This window comes from Bactrocera neohumeralis, chromosome 2, assembly GCF_024586455.1.
Source record: "Bactrocera neohumeralis isolate Rockhampton chromosome 2, APGP_CSIRO_Bneo_wtdbg2-racon-allhic-juicebox.fasta_v2, whole genome shotgun sequence".
Taxonomy (NCBI): Eukaryota; Metazoa; Arthropoda; class Insecta; order Diptera; family Tephritidae; genus Bactrocera; species Bactrocera neohumeralis.
In genome coordinates, this window is record NC_065919.1 from 92,448,253 (window position 1) to 92,467,518 (window position 19,266).

At 34.3% G+C, this 19,266-nt stretch overlaps 6 protein-coding genes and 1 long non-coding RNA gene across 11 annotated transcripts; 3 read left to right on the forward strand and 4 right to left on the reverse strand.

Moving 5' to 3' along the window:
• The first annotated feature begins 554 nt into the window (after positions 1–554).
• On the forward strand, positions 555–2,473 carry LOC126751255 (retinol dehydrogenase 7). Its single transcript, XM_050461369.1, has 4 exons — positions 555–1,081; positions 1,293–1,689; positions 1,788–2,149; positions 2,336–2,473. Exons 1-4 carry the CDS (start codon positions 912–914, stop codon positions 2,463–2,465), a joined length of 1,059 nt encoding a protein of 352 aa, XP_050317326.1. The 5' UTR covers positions 555–911; the 3' UTR covers positions 2,466–2,473.
• A 157-nt stretch (positions 2,474–2,630) lies between these two features.
• LOC126751256 (zinc finger protein-like 1 homolog) lies at positions 2,631–4,065 on the reverse strand. 2 transcript variants are annotated; one of them, XM_050461370.1, is made up of 5 exons: positions 3,821–4,065; positions 3,661–3,762; positions 3,380–3,598; positions 3,077–3,317; positions 2,631–3,022 (listed from the first exon to the last, which is right to left on the reverse strand). In XM_050461370.1, the coding sequence occupies exons 1-5, from the start codon at positions 3,920–3,922 to the stop codon at positions 2,727–2,729; spliced, it is 960 nt and encodes a 319-aa protein (XP_050317327.1). In that variant the 5' UTR covers positions 3,923–4,065; the 3' UTR covers positions 2,631–2,726. The 2 variants fall into 2 exon arrangements, with proteins under 2 accessions (XP_050317327.1, XP_050317328.1); XM_050461371.1 differs by having other exon boundaries at positions 3,380–3,573; positions 3,651–3,762; positions 3,821–4,062.
• Positions 4,066–4,183: 118 nt separating this feature from the next.
• On the reverse strand, positions 4,184–7,848 carry LOC126751258 (probable DNA-directed RNA polymerase III subunit RPC6). Of its 4 annotated transcripts, none has more exons than XM_050461373.1 (5): positions 7,727–7,848; positions 6,167–6,213; positions 4,890–5,341; positions 4,584–4,835; positions 4,184–4,519 (listed from the first exon to the last, which is right to left on the reverse strand). In XM_050461373.1, the coding sequence occupies exons 3-5, from the start codon at positions 5,280–5,282 to the stop codon at positions 4,283–4,285; spliced, it is 882 nt and encodes a 293-aa protein (XP_050317330.1). In that variant the 5' UTR covers positions 5,283–5,341; positions 6,167–6,213; positions 7,727–7,848; the 3' UTR covers positions 4,184–4,282. The 4 variants fall into 4 exon arrangements, with proteins under 4 accessions (XP_050317330.1, XP_050317331.1, XP_050317329.1 ...); XM_050461374.1 differs by lacking the exon at positions 7,727–7,848 and adding an exon at positions 7,565–7,720; XM_050461372.1 differs by lacking the exon at positions 6,167–6,213 and having other exon boundaries at positions 7,727–7,847.
• Positions 7,710–7,959, forward strand: LOC126751260 (uncharacterized). Its single transcript, XR_007665866.1, has 2 exons — positions 7,710–7,808; positions 7,869–7,959. It is a non-coding gene; the product is annotated as an uncharacterized LOC126751260 (long non-coding RNA).
• A 200-nt stretch (positions 7,960–8,159) lies between these two features.
• On the reverse strand, positions 8,160–9,816 carry LOC126751254 (26S proteasome regulatory subunit 4). Its single transcript, XM_050461368.1, has 3 exons — positions 9,705–9,816; positions 8,653–9,624; positions 8,160–8,583 (listed from the first exon to the last, which is right to left on the reverse strand). The coding sequence occupies exons 1-3, from the start codon at positions 9,705–9,707 to the stop codon at positions 8,239–8,241; spliced, it is 1,320 nt and encodes a 439-aa protein (XP_050317325.1). The 5' UTR covers positions 9,708–9,816; the 3' UTR covers positions 8,160–8,238.
• A 21-nt stretch (positions 9,817–9,837) lies between these two features.
• Positions 9,838–10,602, forward strand: LOC126751259 (signal recognition particle 14 kDa protein). The gene is made up of 4 exons (XM_050461377.1): positions 9,838–9,952; positions 10,023–10,095; positions 10,157–10,257; positions 10,324–10,602. Exons 1-4 carry the CDS (start codon positions 9,929–9,931, stop codon positions 10,453–10,455), a joined length of 330 nt encoding a protein of 109 aa, XP_050317334.1. The 5' UTR covers positions 9,838–9,928; the 3' UTR covers positions 10,456–10,602.
• Positions 10,584–18,628, reverse strand: LOC126751253 (endoribonuclease Dcr-1). The gene is made up of 12 exons (XM_050461367.1): positions 17,747–18,628; positions 17,515–17,684; positions 15,750–17,461; positions 15,395–15,691; positions 15,090–15,329; positions 13,747–14,997; positions 13,552–13,684; positions 12,235–13,490; positions 11,941–12,163; positions 11,248–11,885; positions 10,942–11,183; positions 10,584–10,872 (listed from the first exon to the last, which is right to left on the reverse strand). Exons 1-12 carry the CDS (start codon positions 18,373–18,375, stop codon positions 10,704–10,706), a joined length of 6,960 nt encoding a protein of 2,319 aa, XP_050317324.1. The 5' UTR covers positions 18,376–18,628; the 3' UTR covers positions 10,584–10,703.
• Positions 18,629–19,266: the final 638 nt, after the last annotated feature.

A 19,266-nucleotide genomic window follows, 5' to 3' on the forward strand; every position in this document is an offset into this window, starting at 1 on the left:
AAAATTCAAATCTGACTTATTCACATTCGATCTTTAGGCAACTGTGCCATTAACTACGATACTGTTTGGACTATCAATAGAACATCTTAACCACTTGTGTTGTATAATCTTTAATACTGGGAATTTCCATACTTCCTATCCTACCGCGCATTTTTTATTTCGCCAAGAACATCAGTGATAGCCATTATTAGATTTTTGCCCCAAATCAGCAAGAATATCGGTTAATATGCGTGATATATAATTGAAATTCAGAGAGAATCCTTTCCTGATGGTTGTATGTCTGTATGTTATGAATGGGCTGAATCGGGTCAATATTTCCCTTAGTCTCCATATACCTTATATAGAGATTTTCGAACATCTGGGTAACTTTACACCCTTCCCTTTCTTTAATCCTTGCAAGATGTAAGAGTATGATATTTTCGATTATACCGGGTAAATCGGTATTTAATAACAAATGCATGTAAGTATAATATCATAATAAACTACCTTTTATATTGTAAGCACTTACAGTAATAGATAGTTAATCGACTAATTCGGCTACCTTGCCTAATGGTACATAGAAAAACTGGTTTAGGTACTACTCCAATGGTATTCGTTACTGGTGCACCACAAGTATTAATGGCCTTATGGTAGGTTTTAACTAGATTCACTTTTTGCACGATATACATACATACATATGTATGTATATGCAAATAAAATGTATTGTATTTCATGCATATTGGCACTTTTATCTTAACATATGTGCATATGCACCTACATTAACTCGAAACATGAAGCATTGGAATGAAGTTTTATATTCTTGTGTAAATCAGTGCTGTATGAATATAGCGGAACATCACATCGTTGTGACCACATAGTGCAAATCGCAAACACAATTAAATTTATAAATACAAATACATATTTATATACATATGTACATACATGAAAATAATATAAATAAAAAATTATATAAAATAATATTCGGAATGATGAAAAATCAGCTCTGGTATACTCTCTTAAAGACAATTGGTTATAGTGGTAAAACGCTAATGATGACACCTAAAAATGTGATTCTCATCACAGGCTGTGATTCTGGATTAGGGTAAGTAATTATATACTTATAATATACATATGTATGTAAATACATAGATGAAAAAATAAATTCATTAAACACTATTTCATACTTACACTTCTTCAACTTGCATGTTGATATTAGACTTAGAACAATTGCTTTAATCATCCTTTGCTTCAGAAAATGTATACATACAAACATACATATGTATGTATCTAATAATTTATATTTACAAAAACAGACATTCATTAGCACTTTATTGCTATTCCTTGAATATGACTGTTATATCGGCTTGTCATAATGTAAAGTCTGAAGGTGCTCGCTTATTAAGAAATGATAACGATTCCCAACGCATGTTCACCATTGAAGTAGATCTGCTCAAGGAGGACACCATTACATGTGCCTTCCAATATATTAAAGACTTTTTACTCACTAATACGGAATACCAATTCACAGCATTAGTAAACAATGCCGGCGTCATGTGTTTCGGTGAATTTGAATGGCAAACTTCAGAGCAATTTGAAATGCAAATCAATGTAAATGTGTTGGGTGCAATGCGTCTCACCAAAAAACTATTACCTTTGATACGGCAGCATCGCGCACGTATAATCAATATCACCAGTCATTGCGGTCTGCAGGTAAGAAAAAATAGAAACACATGCATGAAAATATTTTTAAAATCGATACTTTATTGATAAAAATACCGTATTATTTAAGGATTGTATTGACTTTTTAGGCACTTCCGGCGTTAAGCTCATATGCTGCTTCTAAAGCAGCTTTGCGTTTCTGGTGCGATTCACTGCGCATAGAAATGCAACAATATGGCGTAGATGTGATCAACTTCGTTCCTGGATCTTTTGTACAATTTAGCAATATTTCGGCAAGACAACAAGAACACGCAAAGGTGATGTTTGATGCGTTTAATGATGAACAACGCCAACTTTATAGTGCCTATTTTAGGCAATTTAACAACTATCTGAAAGTAGTTTCGGGTTTTAAATCTCCAAATCAATTTCACGACACCATTTTGTTGGATAAATTTAAAGCTGCTTTAACAGATAGCATTCCCCAAGCGATGTATATACATGAGCCCTGGCGGTTAGTACTACATAAATATCAATATTTGTATATTTGTAATGTACATATATGTGTATTACATACGTACATTTCATATATATGTACATATGTAAAGACGCAAATTTTTATATTTGGAAATAATGGGTATTTGCATATTTCATTTGCTGTTATAAACTTATAAACATATACAAATTATTTATTTTCCAGTTACAAGATATACCGGTTTCTTTTTCGGGTATGTCCTACACCGATAGTGGATCTGTTAACTGTAAGATTCTGTGCTTTGCCGACTTATCAAAATGTTCAGAAACCTTCTTTAGAGAATAAAAAATCATGATGTACATATGTATTTATTTTTCATTTTATTTAATGGATACATATATAGTACATCTCTTTTTTTTGCATTTTTCGTTACAGAAGACTTCTCAAATAAGTTTAATTATAAAAAATTATTACAATTTATTTTAACTTTAACAAAGTTTAGTAAATAAAAAGTTATAAATGATATCGAAATCTAATACATAGTAATCTATATTTATACAATTGCACAAATAATATATATCGTAACTAAATATCAGATTACATTAACAATTTAATTTTATTCATAATGAAGATCTGGCTTAGGATTTGGATCATTCCAACTATCATGGATAGATTCATTGTCACTGCCACGTCCAAGAAGTGCCATCAAATATATGAGTACTAAAAATGCTAATACACCACTTATTACCAGAAACCAAGTACGACGCCAGGGTGGACGAGAAGAGGGCGCATAGAAACGACGTGACCAACGTGAAAATATTTCTGAAGGTGTGCGCCGTTTATATTTGTTTTCATCACGATCAGTGCCACCAATGGGCGACTGACGGGGCAGTAAAGGACGTCTGCTACTAGCTATATACGGTTTTATTAAATACATACCATAACAAATTTTCATTGGCTACTTACCAAGAACATTTTTTTCAACTGGTAAACTAAATGCGTCCATTAACAGAACAGAATGGGGATTCTCATGACGCATAATTTGCTCGGAAAATAGTCCATTATCCTTTAAACGCTCCACACCTACGGAATGATGAACTTTGGTCATATTACTAACTGCTGCAGTCTGTGTAGGTGTAGAAACTGTAGTAGATGGACCTTGACTTTTAAAATTCGCACTCGACTCGACTGACTTATCTTTAGGCAACTATGATTATGTGATCACAATTATAACACAGTAAGTGGAAATATATAATAAATATTTCTTACAAGAGAAAGGCCCAATCCATTTCGTCCCCAATTTACTTGTGACAAATGTGCTTTCAACGCATCCCCTACCGGTGATACCAAATTGAAATTCGGAAATATCTCTGTATCACAAATTGGACACTGGTGACCACGTGGCGCTGTATTACTAGGCAATGATGACTGCCTTGAATTCAAGCAATCCCAATGAAAAACGTCTGCAACCAAATTAAAGTACATAGACTAGTATAAGGAACAATAATTGTAATTTAACTTTTATCTATTTACAACATACGGTAACATACTAAGCGTACACAATCACCCTGTTCAAGTGTTGAAGAGCATAGAGTACAATTGGAGACGTAATCGCTGTCGCGCAGCCATTGAAGATATGATTGAACAATACACTGCAAAAGTTGGAAACAATATCAATTGTTCAGTGTGTGAAAGATTCAAAGGAATTACCTTGGAATGGTTTTGCACCATGCAATTTTCACATACATTAACTCGGTGTTCAAAACAAAATTGATTCGTCACTTGCCGTTTTGGACATTTGCATAGACCCATCGTTTATATCGATACTAGATTTTTTACAAACCTTAACAATGTTTTAAAACTTCAACTACTTGAAATTTTCAAGTTGTAATCACTAATTTTTTATTCCAAACATTTATTTTTTTATGAATTTAGCAGCGAAAATGTTTCTAATGTCATGTATTTTTTATATTGCTTTTGTTCTATATTGACAGCTTTATATGACGACAGCTGTGGACGGCCACGTACAGCGGCTAATATTAGGGTGGTACTATTGAATAAACTTTAGTGACATACAATTTGATTATTTCTAACTCTTTTAATTTTTTATTTTTGTTTTAAATATACATATGCATATATACGTAGGTATTAAAATGATTTCCTTATTTTTAATTAATCCAACCAATCTGTCATATAAATACATTTATTTGGTGTTACATCCCCACATTTTGAGCAATTTCTTATAACGGGACATATCCCACAAGGTATTTGTACAAGGCCGGGGGCAAAAAGTGGTGAATTAATGGCGCGATAAACAAAAGAACCATCGGGCATCATCATACGCTCTGCATTGCCATCATAAACGACAGTTTTTAATATAGTTTCTAAATCATCTTCATCTAAATGAACCTAATAAATATATGAGGTTATTTTAGTCGGTGTATAGGTATATATATATTCTCAAATTTCGTACTTTACTTATACCCAAGTCTGATATAAATTTATGAACTTCCTTTACGGAACAGCAAGATAGCCGTTTAAGTGCCAATGGACCTTCCCGTTTTTTTTCTGCATTTTCACGGGTCATTTGTAAAAATCTTAGGCATTGCTGATTAAGGACGTCTACAAATTCAGCCTCAAAGTCTTGATCTTGATACCAAGCCCCGCCAGTTACTGAGCGGTCTGGTTCTAAATTGTACAGCATGTATACCTTTTTTTTACTAGCCTACAACGAAATACATTAAAAACAAACGGCGAATACTTTTGGGCTAGGTCTTACATTTACGGATTTGACTGCTTTAATCAGTTTTTTGGTCTCCAAATTTTTCAAAATTTTATTCAAATGAGTCATGTTAAGGTTTGATTGCATGCGTATATCACGAATCCAAATGCCTTTATTTCCGCCTTCTTCAATTATACCATAAATTATTCGTTCCTCATTATCGGCATCTTTGGGTAATGCACTCTTTTTCGGATCTTTAGCACGATATATGAGCTTTTCCCCTTTTTTAAGCAATTCAATAGCGCCCTGTTGCAACAATTTATTCAAACTTTCCATTCGAGCTTGCGCTGTAACCTCTGGTAATCCCTTAACCAGATCATCATTTGAAGCTCCAGATGCAACTCTTTGAATTATAACCAATATTGCATCGGATATATCATTGGCAGCCATATTTGTATAGTTTCAACTGTTCAGTTATAATATATACATTCAAAACATGCACCTCCACTCTATAATACAACAAAAAAATGCATTAAAAGCCTAATATAAACAACATGTTGCAAGAGTATAAAAACAACTATTTGTGTATTATCAATATATCAGTATGTTGTGACGAATCGGATGCGAAAACGAAACAGAATTAACGATAAATTGCCACAATTAACTAGACAACGAAATTCGTAGTTGCCAGAACGAATACGTGTGTGCTCAACGACAGAAAAATTAAAATTCTGATAGATGAAAGTGAAATTTTGACGTTTTTCGTGTTTTTTCTGACAATAATATGTATAAGTAAGTTGGTGCAACGTGGTTTGACAAGAAATTCTACCCCATTCCAATTCCATTTGGATTTACATTTACGGCAGAGAATATGGATTATAGAATGTTATGAAGGATCAATTGCAGACCAGCTTGTGTATTGTCAAAATATGTATGTAAGTAATAGCCCTTACCCCCCTTAATGCGCCTTAAGCAACGCTAATGCGCATTGAAATTTTATGGTGACAGACGGCAGACATGTGCATTTAGACAGCTGATAGTGAAATTTGTTTATTTATTAAAAAAAAGTGAAATAAAAATGAATACGATTTTTGGAAAATCAATATAAATTTAACGAAAAAATTCGTTTATTATTAACTACGTCAAAAGATAATAGAGTGAAATTAAAAGCAATAATTGATTGTAATGCGGAAAAAGTGTGCGAAAAAGTTAAGAATATTGGAAAAATGGATAGCAAACTGTGCGTTGCTTATTTTCTGCCATCTAAAAATATTAAAATTTGTTTTTGTTAATACACTTGCACATAATTTAAGTAGCAATATAAAACTGCTTACCCTCTGATGCTGCAAACGCAAAGGAGGCGGCACACTTCAAGCGACATCTGTCAAAAAATAGCAAAAATCGGCCATTTTTGAGCAGTTTTGCCTACTCAAATTTGGTAAATTCAGCTAAATGCACGAAATTCTTGTGCATTACAAATTTGTATTAACATGGGTCAAATGTGCAAGTAAATGTAAATTAAGCCCGCTAATGTATATTAGCGCTGTCGTCTGTCAGGTCTATAAACTAATATACATATATAGTATGCACAGTAATTTTTCTAGCGAGCATGTACTGTATGTTGAAATCCGTCATTATATAGCGTAATATCTACATCAATTATACAAATAATCTATATTTATATTTTCTAGCTCTCAAATACTAATTCAAAATTCTCCACCGACAAATATTACCATCAGAGCTCTACTTCATTCAAAAAACTCATTAGTTGCGAATACGGTTTCAAGTTAGTTTTTAATACATTAAGGCCCGTATCCAGCTCTTACGTAATTGCTCAAGAAAAAAATACATTATTTCTTCAAGTAATTTTGACAGCTGGTTACGCGTACAACATTTCAAAATGAAATATACTTCCTAATAATGATTTTAACTAATTTAGGATGACTTTAACGATTACTTTGAGTTTCCTTCAAGAAACAATTGTTGATTTCACGTTTCTTCGGAAAACCAGGTTTGCCATATTCGCATTTTATTGATAAAATTTATTAAAAATTATACTAGATTTCTTTGGAGCTGCATGCTCCATTTTCTAGACCATTTCTTGAAGTTTTTACATTTCTTGAGAGCTGGATACTAAGCTTTAATACCATGTTCAGACCGACACTTAATCACACGATTTCGGCTGTTGAGTGGTTTATCCCACTAATCTTATAAATTTATCAAGATTTCGCCATACAAAAATGACAGTTCAAAATCACTTCATCGGAGTGATTTGAAACTGATCCACGCTAAATCTCTCTTGGCAGCATTGGAAATCTATTACATTATCACAGCTGATTTAGACACCACAAAAAGGAAAAAATGTAAACAAACAAATTTTTATTAGAGCAATGAATCTAATTTCTGCTGAAAATCGACTTCCCATTATATGGAATATATTAAAAAGAATACGGCTTTTATTACAAAATACTATATGACAATGTTTTCTTTTAATAAATATTGAGCGATGTAAATTCTTGAATGGCAAAAACAGCTGTTAATCTTTTCAACGGCAGTAAGAACACTGTTGGATTTCATAACCCATAAATGTAATCTAGTCTTTTAAATTTTTCGGTCTGAACATGATATAAGGGTAGTAAGTAGTAAGGGTGCTTATATGCAGCTCTAAAGAAATCTAGTACTAATTTTTGATAAATTTTTTCAATCAAATACTAAATAAATTTTATACTCACAGCCAACACTTTTAATACTGATACTTTGGTATACAACACTGCATTGCTATTCACCCCCAAAATTGTCATATTGGAAAGGTTTACTTCTGAAGTATTGTAATAGCATAATTTCTAAAATATTTTCTGTAATAACTAATCAAGCAATTATAAAATGGAAATTACCCGTGAATCTGCTATAGATGATGAGGATTTTAGAAAGATTGCCGATAATAATTTCCAAAGAATCCGCAACAAATCAGCCAAAGTAAGAACCACAATTACAATCACCAAGTAATATTTAGGAACTAACAATGTGGCTAATCAGTGCTGCCTATATACTTTTTTAAATGTCAAATTTTTCGTAGATTGGGTATGCCGATGGTGTGTCAGATGGAAAGAAAGAAACATTTCAAATAGCTTTTAACAAAGGATACTCAGATGGATTGCGAACAGGTTTCGAATTAGAGAAATATAATGTAATGCGCTTTCTCTAAATTTAGAAATTTAACGATCTCTAAATGACTTCGTAGTGCACACTGCGGCAGATATAAATCGTTTTGGATACCAACTTTAAAATTCTTATTGAAATCATTTTTAAATCAATGTAAACAAACTCTTCCCTTAACGACTAATTTATTATGTTCACAATGTTTAGATTAGATATTTTATGTTTTATTATTAAGAAGTACATGGTTTTATAAATACAATCCTTCGACTGTTCCTTCTTTCTTTCGATATAAAACACTCTCCTTGGATTTTTTGAAGTCCTCATTAGTAACCTTCATACGTCGTTCACGTAGTGCCATTAAACCCGCTTCTGTGCATATGGCTTTAATATCCGCTCCGGATAGATCATCCTTAGCCATAATTAGCTCATTCAGATTAACATCTTCTGCCAAAGTCATACGAGATGTGTGAATCGTAAATATTCGACGCTTCGTTTTTTCATCAGGAAGTGGGAACTCAATTTTACGATCAATACGACCAGGACGTATGAGAGCAGGGTCTAACGTCTCAATACGGTTTGTTGCCATAATAACCTAATCCAAAAATTTAATTAATATTTCTAATTTAATTTCAAAATATTAGAACAAATTATAATCCTTTACCTTAACGTCGCCCCTTGAATCAAACCCATCCAGCTGATTGAGCAATTCCAACATAGTACGCTGAATTTCTCTTTCACCACCAGAGTTTGAATCATATCGTTTTGTACCAACAGCATCAATTTCGTCTATGAAAACTATAGAAGGTGCATGCTCTTCAGCAACTCGGAAAAGCTCACGTACCAATTTGGGACCATCTCCCAGATATTTTTGGATCAACTCAGAACCCACAACTCGCAAAAAAGTCGCAGAGGTCTGATTGGCTACTGCTTTGGCAAGCAATGTTTTGCCAGTCCCTGGGGGACCATATAAGATAACACCTTTGGGTGGCTTAATACCCATTTCCTCATAATATTCTGGATGAGTTAATGGCAATTCGACAGACTCCTTTATTTCCTGTATTTGTGTATCTAAACCGCCAATGTCGGCATACGTTTCTTGGGGCGCCTTTTCAAGTTTCATAACTGTTACCATTGGATCAGTGTCATCACTAAGAACACCGACTACTGCATGAACTTTATGGTTTAACAACACTGAGCATCCTGGTTCCAACTGATCTTTGTCCACAAATGACAAGATACTAACGTAATGTTCTGAACCCACTGACGTCGAAACGATAGCATGATTATCGTCGATAATCTCCTCAAGGTTTCCAACTGACATGGGTGTACCACGAAGATCATCGACCTTCGAACGTTCTTCTTCGTTCTTTTCATCTTGTGGCTTCAGTCGTTCTTGATTGCGTATGAATTCATCTTCCATCATTAGGTAATCCTTAATTCGCTCTAGCTTCAAAAGTTTAAGACGGCATCGGGTATGTGGAGTTACTAATGGTAATTTCATTGCGGCATCAGGGCCCTTCGCTCGTCTCTTTTTCTTTCCTACTCGTGTAGGTATTGGGGGTTCGTATTTCTTTTTCTTATCCTTGTCATCCTTCTTATCTCCTGAGCCACCTTGGGCGGATTGGTTTTGACCCTAATAAATTTGTTAATTAAATATTAATTATTGCTCCTATTTAAGTAATATATACACATTTGAGAATATAAGAACTATACCATATTTACTATCCTAAGACTTTTCCAAAATTAATTAATGATCAAACTGACTGAACTGACAAACAATTTTCACAAGTCACTTTAAGCGAACATGAAGTTGGCTGCAGATGACAATTTCTTTAAATTGATAATATCAATAAAGCGAACGCATTTTAAATTAAAAGGAATTATACTTGTCAAAAAGCTGTCAAAAATTCAATACATTTTTGCATACGAATACGAATATGGTTTTACTAGACAATTCCTCGGTTAATATTTTGTTTGGTTTTTTACAAGATATGGGAATAATATTTCTAACAAAATTTCATTTGCTTTCAGTTTATAATCCGGCTTGAAAAATTTGCTAATGCTGCGAAGAAGGACTCTTCTTTTTCCGTAACATTCAAGCGCTGTATGCACTTTAACATTTTTTTATTGTCATAAGCTATATGTAAACCTTAACTTAATTCCAGATAATGGTCAAAATAGGCCGAAACCTCGAGAGGGACGATCAGAACTCCCGGAACCTGAAGTATATTTGTGTCTTATGCGTGCACAGTCGAAATCAAAAAAAGTAAATCCTAATTTAACTGATTGTTTTTTATTAAATATCACGATTTGTTTTTTTTTGTTTGTTTAGATATCTACTATAGTGCGGCAAGAGGATGTACCCAGAATGATTAATATGTATGGACAATTCATGAAAAGCAACATGGATGGTCTGAAGCGTGTTAAAAAAGCGAAGAGCAAGTCAAAGGCGGCAAAAGGATAAAAGTAGTCAGAATTTATAATTTAATGTATCTAAAACAACTTTTAAAATCATCACAATTGGATATGTTAATGGTTTTAGCAGGATAACTTTTTATTAAAAAATAATAAAACTGGTGTAAAAAAATCAGATTGGTTAAAAAAAACTTTATTTGCTTGTTTATATTCATGCATACATGAATTCAGACTAATTAAAATAGGTAGTAGTGGTACGTAGATAAGTAATACATTTTTTGGTGATATATTTAAGATTTAATCCTTCTTCGTTATTAAGCCCTGTTTCTTCAATTGACGCAAAGCACATTTAGCAGCAGTGCACTTCGCTATACGATAGTTGCGACCAATGCCACGAAAAGTTCCCTTGCAGAATACATCAACAGTAACACGCACACGACGCCCATCAGCCAGTTTCTCCGGTTTTCTAACCAAAAAATTAATAAATATAAAATTTAGAAAATTTTCAAAAACTTAAGGCATAGTTGGTAATTACCCAAATTTAGCTGTTTCTGGTTCCAACTCTAGCAACTCTCGAATGGGCGATTTCGGAACCGAGTTACTAAATTGTTCAATCTCCGGTCTCATCATATTGCTATACACCTGCCATACAACGTCTAACGACATATTGGAATCCAGAAAAATAGCGCCCGCAATTGACTCAAATACATCACCTAAAGCTTTTGGGACTTCAACATCTTCAGCATCATCACACTCTTCTTCCGAAAGTAGGTAATACTATAAACAATTATGGAATATTAATTAATATTATAAGTATAAACCATGGACAAATTCATTTTACTTCTTCACTTATACTGTGTCCATTTTCGTTTTGAATACGCACAAAACGATCGATAACTTCGTTTAGACCTGGAGACAAATGGCGAAAATATTTGTGAAAACCATGTCGAACGGCCAAAGAAGCAAATATAGTATTATTTACTAAAGCTGATCGTAAGTCCGTCAAGGCACCAGGTGAGTGTTGCCTGGGATCTTCATATAGGTGACGAGTAATTAAATAATCTAGAACTGCATCTCCCAAGAATTCTAACCGCTGGTAACAATCTGTCAAACGATTTGGCGAATAACTAGCATGAGTCATGGCTTGTAAAAGGTAAGAACGATCACGAAACCTATAACCTAATGTGGCCTCAAATTCATCAAAGCCTTCAAGCATATATTCTAATTCCTGAGTGGCATTAGGAGAATAAACAAGAAGTGGACTTTTCGGAGCTACCCACTTTCCATACACTATTATGTTGCCATTCTCATCCGGATTTGTACTACCGGGCACGCGAGACTCCTGTTGATTAAACGGTCTATGTACAAACGGAAGCACTCGTATTCCCAACCATGCCATAAGCAGCAGGGCTCCACGTGGCCCGCATTCAATTAAATAGGCCCCGATTAATGCCTCGACACAATCGGCCACAGATTTATCTAAATTAATGTTCAAGTTTATTATTATTAAAACAAACTTCATCTACTGTCTCACCTGGTATGCTATGTTGTGTTACTAGGTTATACGGAATGAAACAAGTAAAGTCATTTCCTTCACCACTCTCATCAAGAGTGACGTTATTCTCGTTGGAATTGTTACTTACATCAGCAATAAGTCCCAATTTGTCAGCCTTTTCTCGCACTAATGCGCATATCTCGGCGCTGGTTAATTTTTTTATATTCGCTAAATCGACCAGCTTCCAGTGATGCGGAGGAATCTATAAAAAAAAATATGTTATCAATTTATTAACTACTATAATTATTTGCAAAGCTTGGTATTTTAATAGACCTTTGCCTCGATAAGTGCCTTCTCCAGCTCTTTAGGTACATAATAACACGGTGGTAACCAATTATCATGAGGTTCAAATTTTGTAGCTATCATATACTCGCCCAGTTTTTTTCGTCTTCCCAATCTATACAAATTCAAGTTGGCTACTTGCTTTGAGCGCAAATGGCTTAGCTTGCCTTCATGAACATTTTCGTATGTTATATACAAATAAGTGGTAATGGCGTATTTAAGAAATGAGTCGCCAATAGTTTCAAGACGTTCCAAATTAATGCCGTCATTCGCATTCGACATAGTTAAAGCTTGCAAAATAATGCTTGGGCTTGGACCTGGATGTCCAACCAGATCTGGTTGATAGTCGAAGCTAAAATTATTACATTGATTCTTCGTGTTATTTTCAGTTACGGGAGAGAACGTATTAGTTATATTGGAGAAGCATTCTTTCCTCTCAAATTTTAATGTTATCATTTTTTTACTTTCATGACCAGATTTTTCTAACTTCAGCTTATCCTTATCATTGAAATTGTCAAAAACATCACCACAACCTTGAATTTCGAATAGCTCATCAGTGTGAGATTTTAAATACTCAGCATTTAACCGGGCAATATCTGATATGTTCAACACGTTACCATGCTCTCTTAAGATAGAAATTAACAAGTTTTTGTCAGCATAAGGCAATAATTTACAAAACACATCTATAGAAGGCGGTTCATTGGTATTATTTGAGGTGATGTTTATCGAATCCTTAAGCTTCAGCACCACTGGCTGATCGTATTTTACAAGCATCCTAGACTGTTTAATGCTATTTTTCAATTGTCGTGTAGATGTGATATATTGGGCGATAGAGTGACTCAATTCTGCTTCCATGCTAGGTTTCAAGTCCACAAAATTGTATCCCACAAGCAAGTTTTTCGTCTTCTGATAATCACGCTCATTCGCATTAGTTGCTTGAATTATAGATATTTGTTTATTGCGCTTTTCGATCTCTTGTGCTGTTTCAATTGTTTCAGCTTCATTCCTTGAAGTGAATGCAATACGTGAAGCACCGTAGCCTTCATAATCATCGTCACTATAGTTATTAAGTTCATTGTCATCGTAACTGGAAGCAAACGAGTCATCCGAATCATAGAATGTGAACGAATTCTTTCGAGTGTTATTTGTATCACTATTCGGATTGAGAACACCATTTGCTTTTTTGGCAAGGTTTGATTCTTTCACATCCCAGAAAGTGGGGGAACCGTAGCGCATTTGTTGGTCACCTATATAAATATAAATATAATAAATTACAATTCTGGTTAACTATAGCAACTTTTAACCTACAAAAACTAACATTCGGTGGAAGATATTTAAAACATTCTTCCTCATCTTCATCCATTGACTCAGAGTTTTTACTGCAATTGATATTTTCAGCCATATCATTGGACCAAGTTCCTATTTCTATAAAAGTACTATCCTGAAAAAAAGCAAATTTGTAAATATCAACAAATAAATATCCCACTTCCATTTTTTAGATACCTTCAATTTTTTTTCACCTTCTATAATGATTTCATTAGCACTTTTCATTTTTGAATGGTTGCTTTCGTAATTGTTATCTAATTCGTCACCAACTCCGTTGCCTTTTACGAAGGAATTGCCTTGTTTGTTTCTTGTTTCTTTATTGCTACTTTCTTCTTTTTTCTTATCTAATAACGGAACATTCTGATTTTCTTTTGATCTCTTTAAAACCTCCGACAAACTCCAGCCAAAGTCCAGCATAGGCCATTCAAAATTATCGGGGATTTCCTGCAGGCCCAATCCTATGTCCAGTGACACCTTTTTTCGTATGTCATCAGCCAGTAATAACCCGTTTATACGATATAGAATGCAAGGTAAGCAGACAGCAGTTCGCCATAATGAAGCAGGAAACGGATGCACAGTGCACAGTTCTGGCACAAGAATTTGTTTTTGTTCCAAGTTCTCACGCTTGGCACGTTTAGTTTCTTCGGAACTAGTAGGCAGGGCAACGCCTTTTCGATTGACATAACGAGGTGTTAAAAAATTTAAACGTGCGCTGGTATGGTCTACATCTAATAATGGCTGTTTAACATTTTGAATTGTTAAACCATATTTCAGAAAATAGTAATGCTTAAACGTGTGGTAGTTTTCCCCAGGAAAACAGCTTAGAGGTGAGAGCTGTGGACAAATCTCTGCCACGTAAAAGTACTGCGGCTGATCCTGATTGCGATACCAGGGCATAACAACGGCATCTTTGAACTTATTTGCATCGAATTCAATAGATTTACGTAAATCATCCGTGATCGGGGAAGGCATCATACTTGATTTTCTTTCAATTAACTCAAGGAAATCCCAGTCAATTACCTTTCTACTATTACTTTTTATCGTAGGTACAATGAAAACACAATTTTCGGTAGAATCTGGATCAAAGAGCATAAGGAACTTCTGAAGGCGCAATACATTTGTAAATGTGTAGTTGAGGAATGTATTAATGCAACGTATCTGGACTTCTGTGAGTACAACCATCTCTTTTGAAAGAACAATAGATACTTTTACTTCACCGGAACGCGTAAATATAGGAAATGAACTGACTTTTGGTATACGTTTTAGGGTTAGAATACCAAAGCCTTGCTGCGCATCTTCGGGTGGGTATATTTTCCTACCACGTGTATTTTGTTCCTCCGGAATTGGACATTGCAGTGTCAAATCAATAAAATACAAGTAGCATGGTACACCTACAGTTGGACGACAGTCACTGAACTCGGAGGCAATCTATAGCAACAAACCCATTCATTAAAATGATATAGTATTAAGTCTAATTTTTTGTTCTCTAATAAGTATTTAAAATAATTTAAATTACTTACACGTTTGTAGTAATACTGTCTCCGTTTCGTTGTTCCCGGTCGTGGTTCAGAATTATCATGTACTATTTTTTCGTCTTCCTCTTCTAGCTCAAAGTTTTCCCAGTCAGACTCCATTGCTCTGAAGCTTTCTTTTCCTATTGGCTGCAAGTTTTGATCCAATTCCCCAATTTTGTGAAGCTCTATACAGATCTGTAAAGCGGCCATTCTACGGGCCAATATATTCGAAGACATTGGAAGTCCCTTAAGGCATAAAACAATAACAAATGTTTAAATTGTTCAGATTAAATTAATGAATTAAAACATACCACTATATCGTATTTTAATGGTGAATTTATTGGAAGACGTATCGTGTATTGATATACTTCGACTCCAGATCGAATCGTTTTAGTGCAACGCCAAAGTGCTGTAAGTTTTGTAAAAGTATCACTTGGCAATTTCGAACAATACTTGTTGACCAAAGCTATAGAGGTATTAAGATCTACCGAAGCTCCAGTCAATAAATGTTCCAGAGGCTTGTAGCGCTTAATACATTTATTGAAATAGTCTGCAAAATGATGCTCCGTTTCTGGCGGCTCGGTATTAGCACATTTAGATAGTAGTACCTACATATAGATACTGGTTAATGGTTTTATTTATCAATAATCAATATAGTCAGCATACTTTTTCTATTTGACGATATTCCGCTAGTTGTTCTACTATTTTATTAGTTGTGAATTCTAATTGATTCAAAGATGCATCGAAATATGTGGAAGATTTGGATATTTTTTTATCACTTTCAAAGAGGCATTGAAATCTACGTTTCTCTTTTTTATGTTTTGGTGGGACCGATACTGCAGGTGCTGCGATTGATACGTCTTCTACTAAAGAGCTCGAAAAAGAACCACTCAAAACAGTACTAATATCTGATATAGCATCACTAAGGTTAAGAACTTCATAACACTCATTTAAAGATTCTTTGATTACTGATTTATTTTTAGTTTCTTTCATTGGAGCTGTTTCACATTTTAACTCCATGATTGAAGACGAATTGTCCCCAATTTCTACTATGTTAGCATTGCTCGTTTCATTATGTACGCTTTCAAAACCCGGTAAATCATCCGTGATCTCTTTCAACGTCAAAACGCTTTTTGTTGGCGGTTTATTTGTAATAACTTCGGGATTTAGTATTTTCACAATTCCCTTTGTAGAACCAATTGTGAATTTATTTACTTTGTTATTATCTGAATTCTCTTCATCGCTACAAGTATCTGTATCAATAACGTCGTCTTGTCCATCTTCCAGTTTACATAGATATATATGACTTTCGTTGCTTAGTTGTTCATTTTTACTGTGAACGGCTGTATATGCAGGTGAAACTAATATCACATGATAAGCTGGTGCTGCTCTTGCTCGTCCCTTACACTGCACATAACTACGATAAGTGGTCGGTGCATCCCAGCGAACTACTAAATTACATTTAGGAAGATCGATACCTTCCTCTAGAACAGAAGTGCCAACTAACACATTACAGTCGTGCATGCGGAAACGTTTCAATACCTCTTCCTGACGCCTATGCTCCACCTCAGCTTCTTTGGGTTCGTTGATAGGATCTGCGACTCGATCAGTTGTAAATTGACATTTAAGAAATTTTAATTCAGGATCATGGCGACCCATTTCGCTAATCAAATCAAAAAGTGCACGCGCTGTATAGTTTGAATTGCAAAAAATAATTGCGCAGAGTGTATCTAGCTCATCACCGTTGTCTCGAATGTGTCGACGATTAAAAGGTCTACGTTTGAAACGGCCATGGGCTCCACCCGCACCATGCCTTCGGTTCGCTGTGGTAGAGTTTTCTATTTTGTATGTGCCCATTTGCATATTTTGCTGCGTTGAATTGCCGGAAATATTTTTTACAATTGGATCCAAGTTGTCAATAATTGATCGAGATTCTAGTTGTAATTTCATAGTTACATTTTCAACATTTTGGCAACTGTATTCGATATTTCTACTAAGTTTTTGAAAATCCATCTGATCTAAATCCTGACTGAGTTTATGTATGGTTTCATTCTTAGTTAATAATTCTTCCGGTTTAAATAAACGTAAAATTTCTAACAAACGAAATACCTTAGGGCTTGAATATTTTTCAACGAGATCTCTGTGGTTAGTGATTTTTTTGAATGTTTGCTCACAAATAGCATGAAATTCTAAAAGCGCTGTGTTCACCACGCACAACAAAATGTAGTGACGTTCATGTGGTGTTTTTATTTTCTGTTTTTCTATGCGATGAAACATGTTAACCGCAACGCGATCAGCACACCATGGCCCCATTTCATGAAGAACAAAGAGCATAATTTCCAAAAATTCCATTGGCTCTTCTTTGGGATCAGGGATGTCTATAATAATGATAATTACTAAAGAAAATATTGGGCAGAGTCATAAAAAATACCTTTTAATTCCTCCAAATATTCATCTGTGTTATATATTTCAAAAGGATCGTATCGGTGATCTATTAAAAAAGCTTTCCTTGTAAAAAGGACCTCCTCCAATACAGATATCAATTCATCGCGTTCATAAGGCATACATTGAACAATAAACTCACTTGGTCTAGCACAATATCTAAATAAAAAATTTTTACTATTCAAATATTTTCTAAAAAAATTGACAAATATATGCAATACCTCAGTACAGTAACGATGTCGCTCGCTGTCTCAGCTTTACAATGCAAATTGTCTTCCAATGTATTTAGCATTGCATTTAACTCTTGTAAAGAGCACTCTGCACTATGTAGAGGACCTGCCAAGCCCAACACTTTCGGAACCTCTGTGTTCAAATTATTAAAATGTTCCTGAAAAATTGTGCGCAAATCCTTACAAACATCAGCTTCATGACAATCTTCCAATATTAATAGATGAACATTCTCCAAAGTGAGCACTCCACTTCGCAATGCTTCCAAACAAGTACGCGGATGAAGAACATAAAGCTGAAAACCCTTTGGTATGTTAGGTTGACTCTTGGCACTCAACTCGAGGTTTTCCACTCTGTACACTTTCAGATTTGTCAAATGCTCAATCATAGCAGTTATTGATAAAGCATTTCGTTCAGTTGTTAAATACAAATTAGTCTTTGCCGTTAATCTCGCTGGTCGTGATAATTCTTGCAGCAACTTTAAGGCTATGAATTCTTTGGAAGACTTGTGACCAAGGCATATAATTACATTACGTTCAAATGCAGCAGAAAGAAGTTCGATTTGATAATCACGCGGGGTAAAAACCGTAGTATGAATATTATCACACCAATAGAACGACATTTTGCCATAAACACAAAACAGTTATAGATACATATAATATATTCCTTTGGTTTTGTGGTTTTATAGTAAGAAACAACGATTCACAAAAGGCCAGGTTATTCTTATTTATATGTAGTATTATTTTCAGTATGAACTAACTGAAGCAACATGACAATGTGAAGGCCAGGCCAAAAAAAAATGATATGACTTATATTCAAAATACGAAAAGAAATTTCCATATAAAAGAATCTACACCATTTGTAAACCGGCTACAAAATAAGTCCTTTTAGATCATGTAGTCAGCTGATGTATTTAAATTGACATTTTACATCTATGCGCAAAATAAATGTATTCGCATTACTACATGGATAATATTAGTTTATTAGGCAGCTTTATTCCACGTCCACACCTATCTTGTCATGGGGGAAACTCGATATGTAATAGATGTTGTCTAGATAACTTTATTGCAACCAATATTTCCACAAAAGATTGCATATTGCTTATTCTTGACAATAGTAGTCTAAACTTTCGACTAAAAAAAGAAATTCGAAATTTTTTGTTTATTTTTTGGAACTGAAAATTTAATTTGATAATTAAAAACACGAATTTTAAGACATTTCCCGTGAAAATTGGTGCACATTTTCGGAAAAGCCGTTCTGCTGAACCTTTACCGCAACTTCTGATTACTTTTTTAGCAACTAAACTTATATACCTAAACATTTGCATTTAAAAATATGAACATTTGGCCTTTTCATCGTCCAATAGGCCACTGCATATTTTGGATATGTTTCTTTATATTGGTTAACGATGTTTTTTGATTTCATGTTACCACTTTCCTGCCTTTAATAAAAAATCATAAGATCTTTACATTTAAAATTTAAAACCGCTGTGGTGAAAAATCGTATATGTGTG

Excerpts from the sequence above, each read along its gene's own strand:
- LOC126751253 (XM_050461367.1), bottom strand. The coding sequence starts at position 18,375 with ATGTCGTTCTATTGGTGTGATAATATTCATACTACGGTTTTTACCCCG. Across the intron at positions 17,462-17,514 it reads ATATTTGGAGGAATTAAAAG|ACATCCCTGATCCCAAAGAA; the intron begins GTATTTTTTATG and ends TCATTATTATAG. Across the intron at positions 10,873-10,941 it reads CCAGAAACAGCTAAATTTGG|AAAACCGGAGAAACTGGCTG; the intron begins GTAATTACCAAC and ends TTTTTTGGTTAG.
- LOC126751258 (XM_050461373.1), bottom strand. The coding sequence starts at position 5,282 with ATGGCTGCCAATGATATATCCGATGCAATATTGGTTATAATTCAAAGA. Across the intron at positions 4,836-4,889 it reads AAGCAGTCAAATCCGTAAAT|GCTAGTAAAAAAAAGGTATA; the intron begins GTAAGACCTAGC and ends ATTTCGTTGTAG. Across the intron at positions 4,520-4,583 it reads CAGACTTGGGTATAAGTAAA|GTTCATTTAGATGAAGATGA; the intron begins GTACGAAATTTG and ends TATATTTATTAG.
- LOC126751254 (XM_050461368.1), bottom strand. Across the intron at positions 8,584-8,652 it reads ATTCAAGGGGCGACGTTAAG|GTTATTATGGCAACAAACCG; the intron begins GTAAAGGATTAT and ends TTTTTGGATTAG.
- LOC126751256 (XM_050461370.1), bottom strand. The coding sequence starts at position 3,922 with ATGGGTCTATGCAAATGTCCAAAACGGCAAGTGACGAATCAATTTTGT. Across the intron at positions 3,763-3,820 it reads TGGTGCAAAACCATTCCAAG|TGTATTGTTCAATCATATCT; the intron begins GTAATTCCTTTG and ends CAACTTTTGCAG. Across the intron at positions 3,023-3,076 it reads AGTTGAAAAAAATGTTCTTG|CTAGTAGCAGACGTCCTTTA; the intron begins GTAAGTAGCCAA and ends AACCGTATATAG.
- LOC126751259 (XM_050461377.1), top strand. The coding sequence starts at position 9,929 with ATGGTTTTACTAGACAATTCCTCG. Across the intron at positions 10,096-10,156 it reads TTCCGTAACATTCAAGCGCT|ATAATGGTCAAAATAGGCCG; the intron begins GTATGCACTTTA and ends ACTTAATTCCAG. Across the intron at positions 10,258-10,323 it reads CACAGTCGAAATCAAAAAAA|ATATCTACTATAGTGCGGCA; the intron begins GTAAATCCTAAT and ends TTGTTTGTTTAG.
- LOC126751255 (XM_050461369.1), top strand. The coding sequence starts at position 912 with ATGTACATACATGAAAATAATATAAATAAAAAATTATATAAAATAATA. Across the intron at positions 1,690-1,787 it reads CCAGTCATTGCGGTCTGCAG|GCACTTCCGGCGTTAAGCTC; the intron begins GTAAGAAAAAAT and ends TTGACTTTTTAG. Across the intron at positions 2,150-2,335 it reads TATATACATGAGCCCTGGCG|TTACAAGATATACCGGTTTC; the intron begins GTTAGTACTACA and ends TTTATTTTCCAG.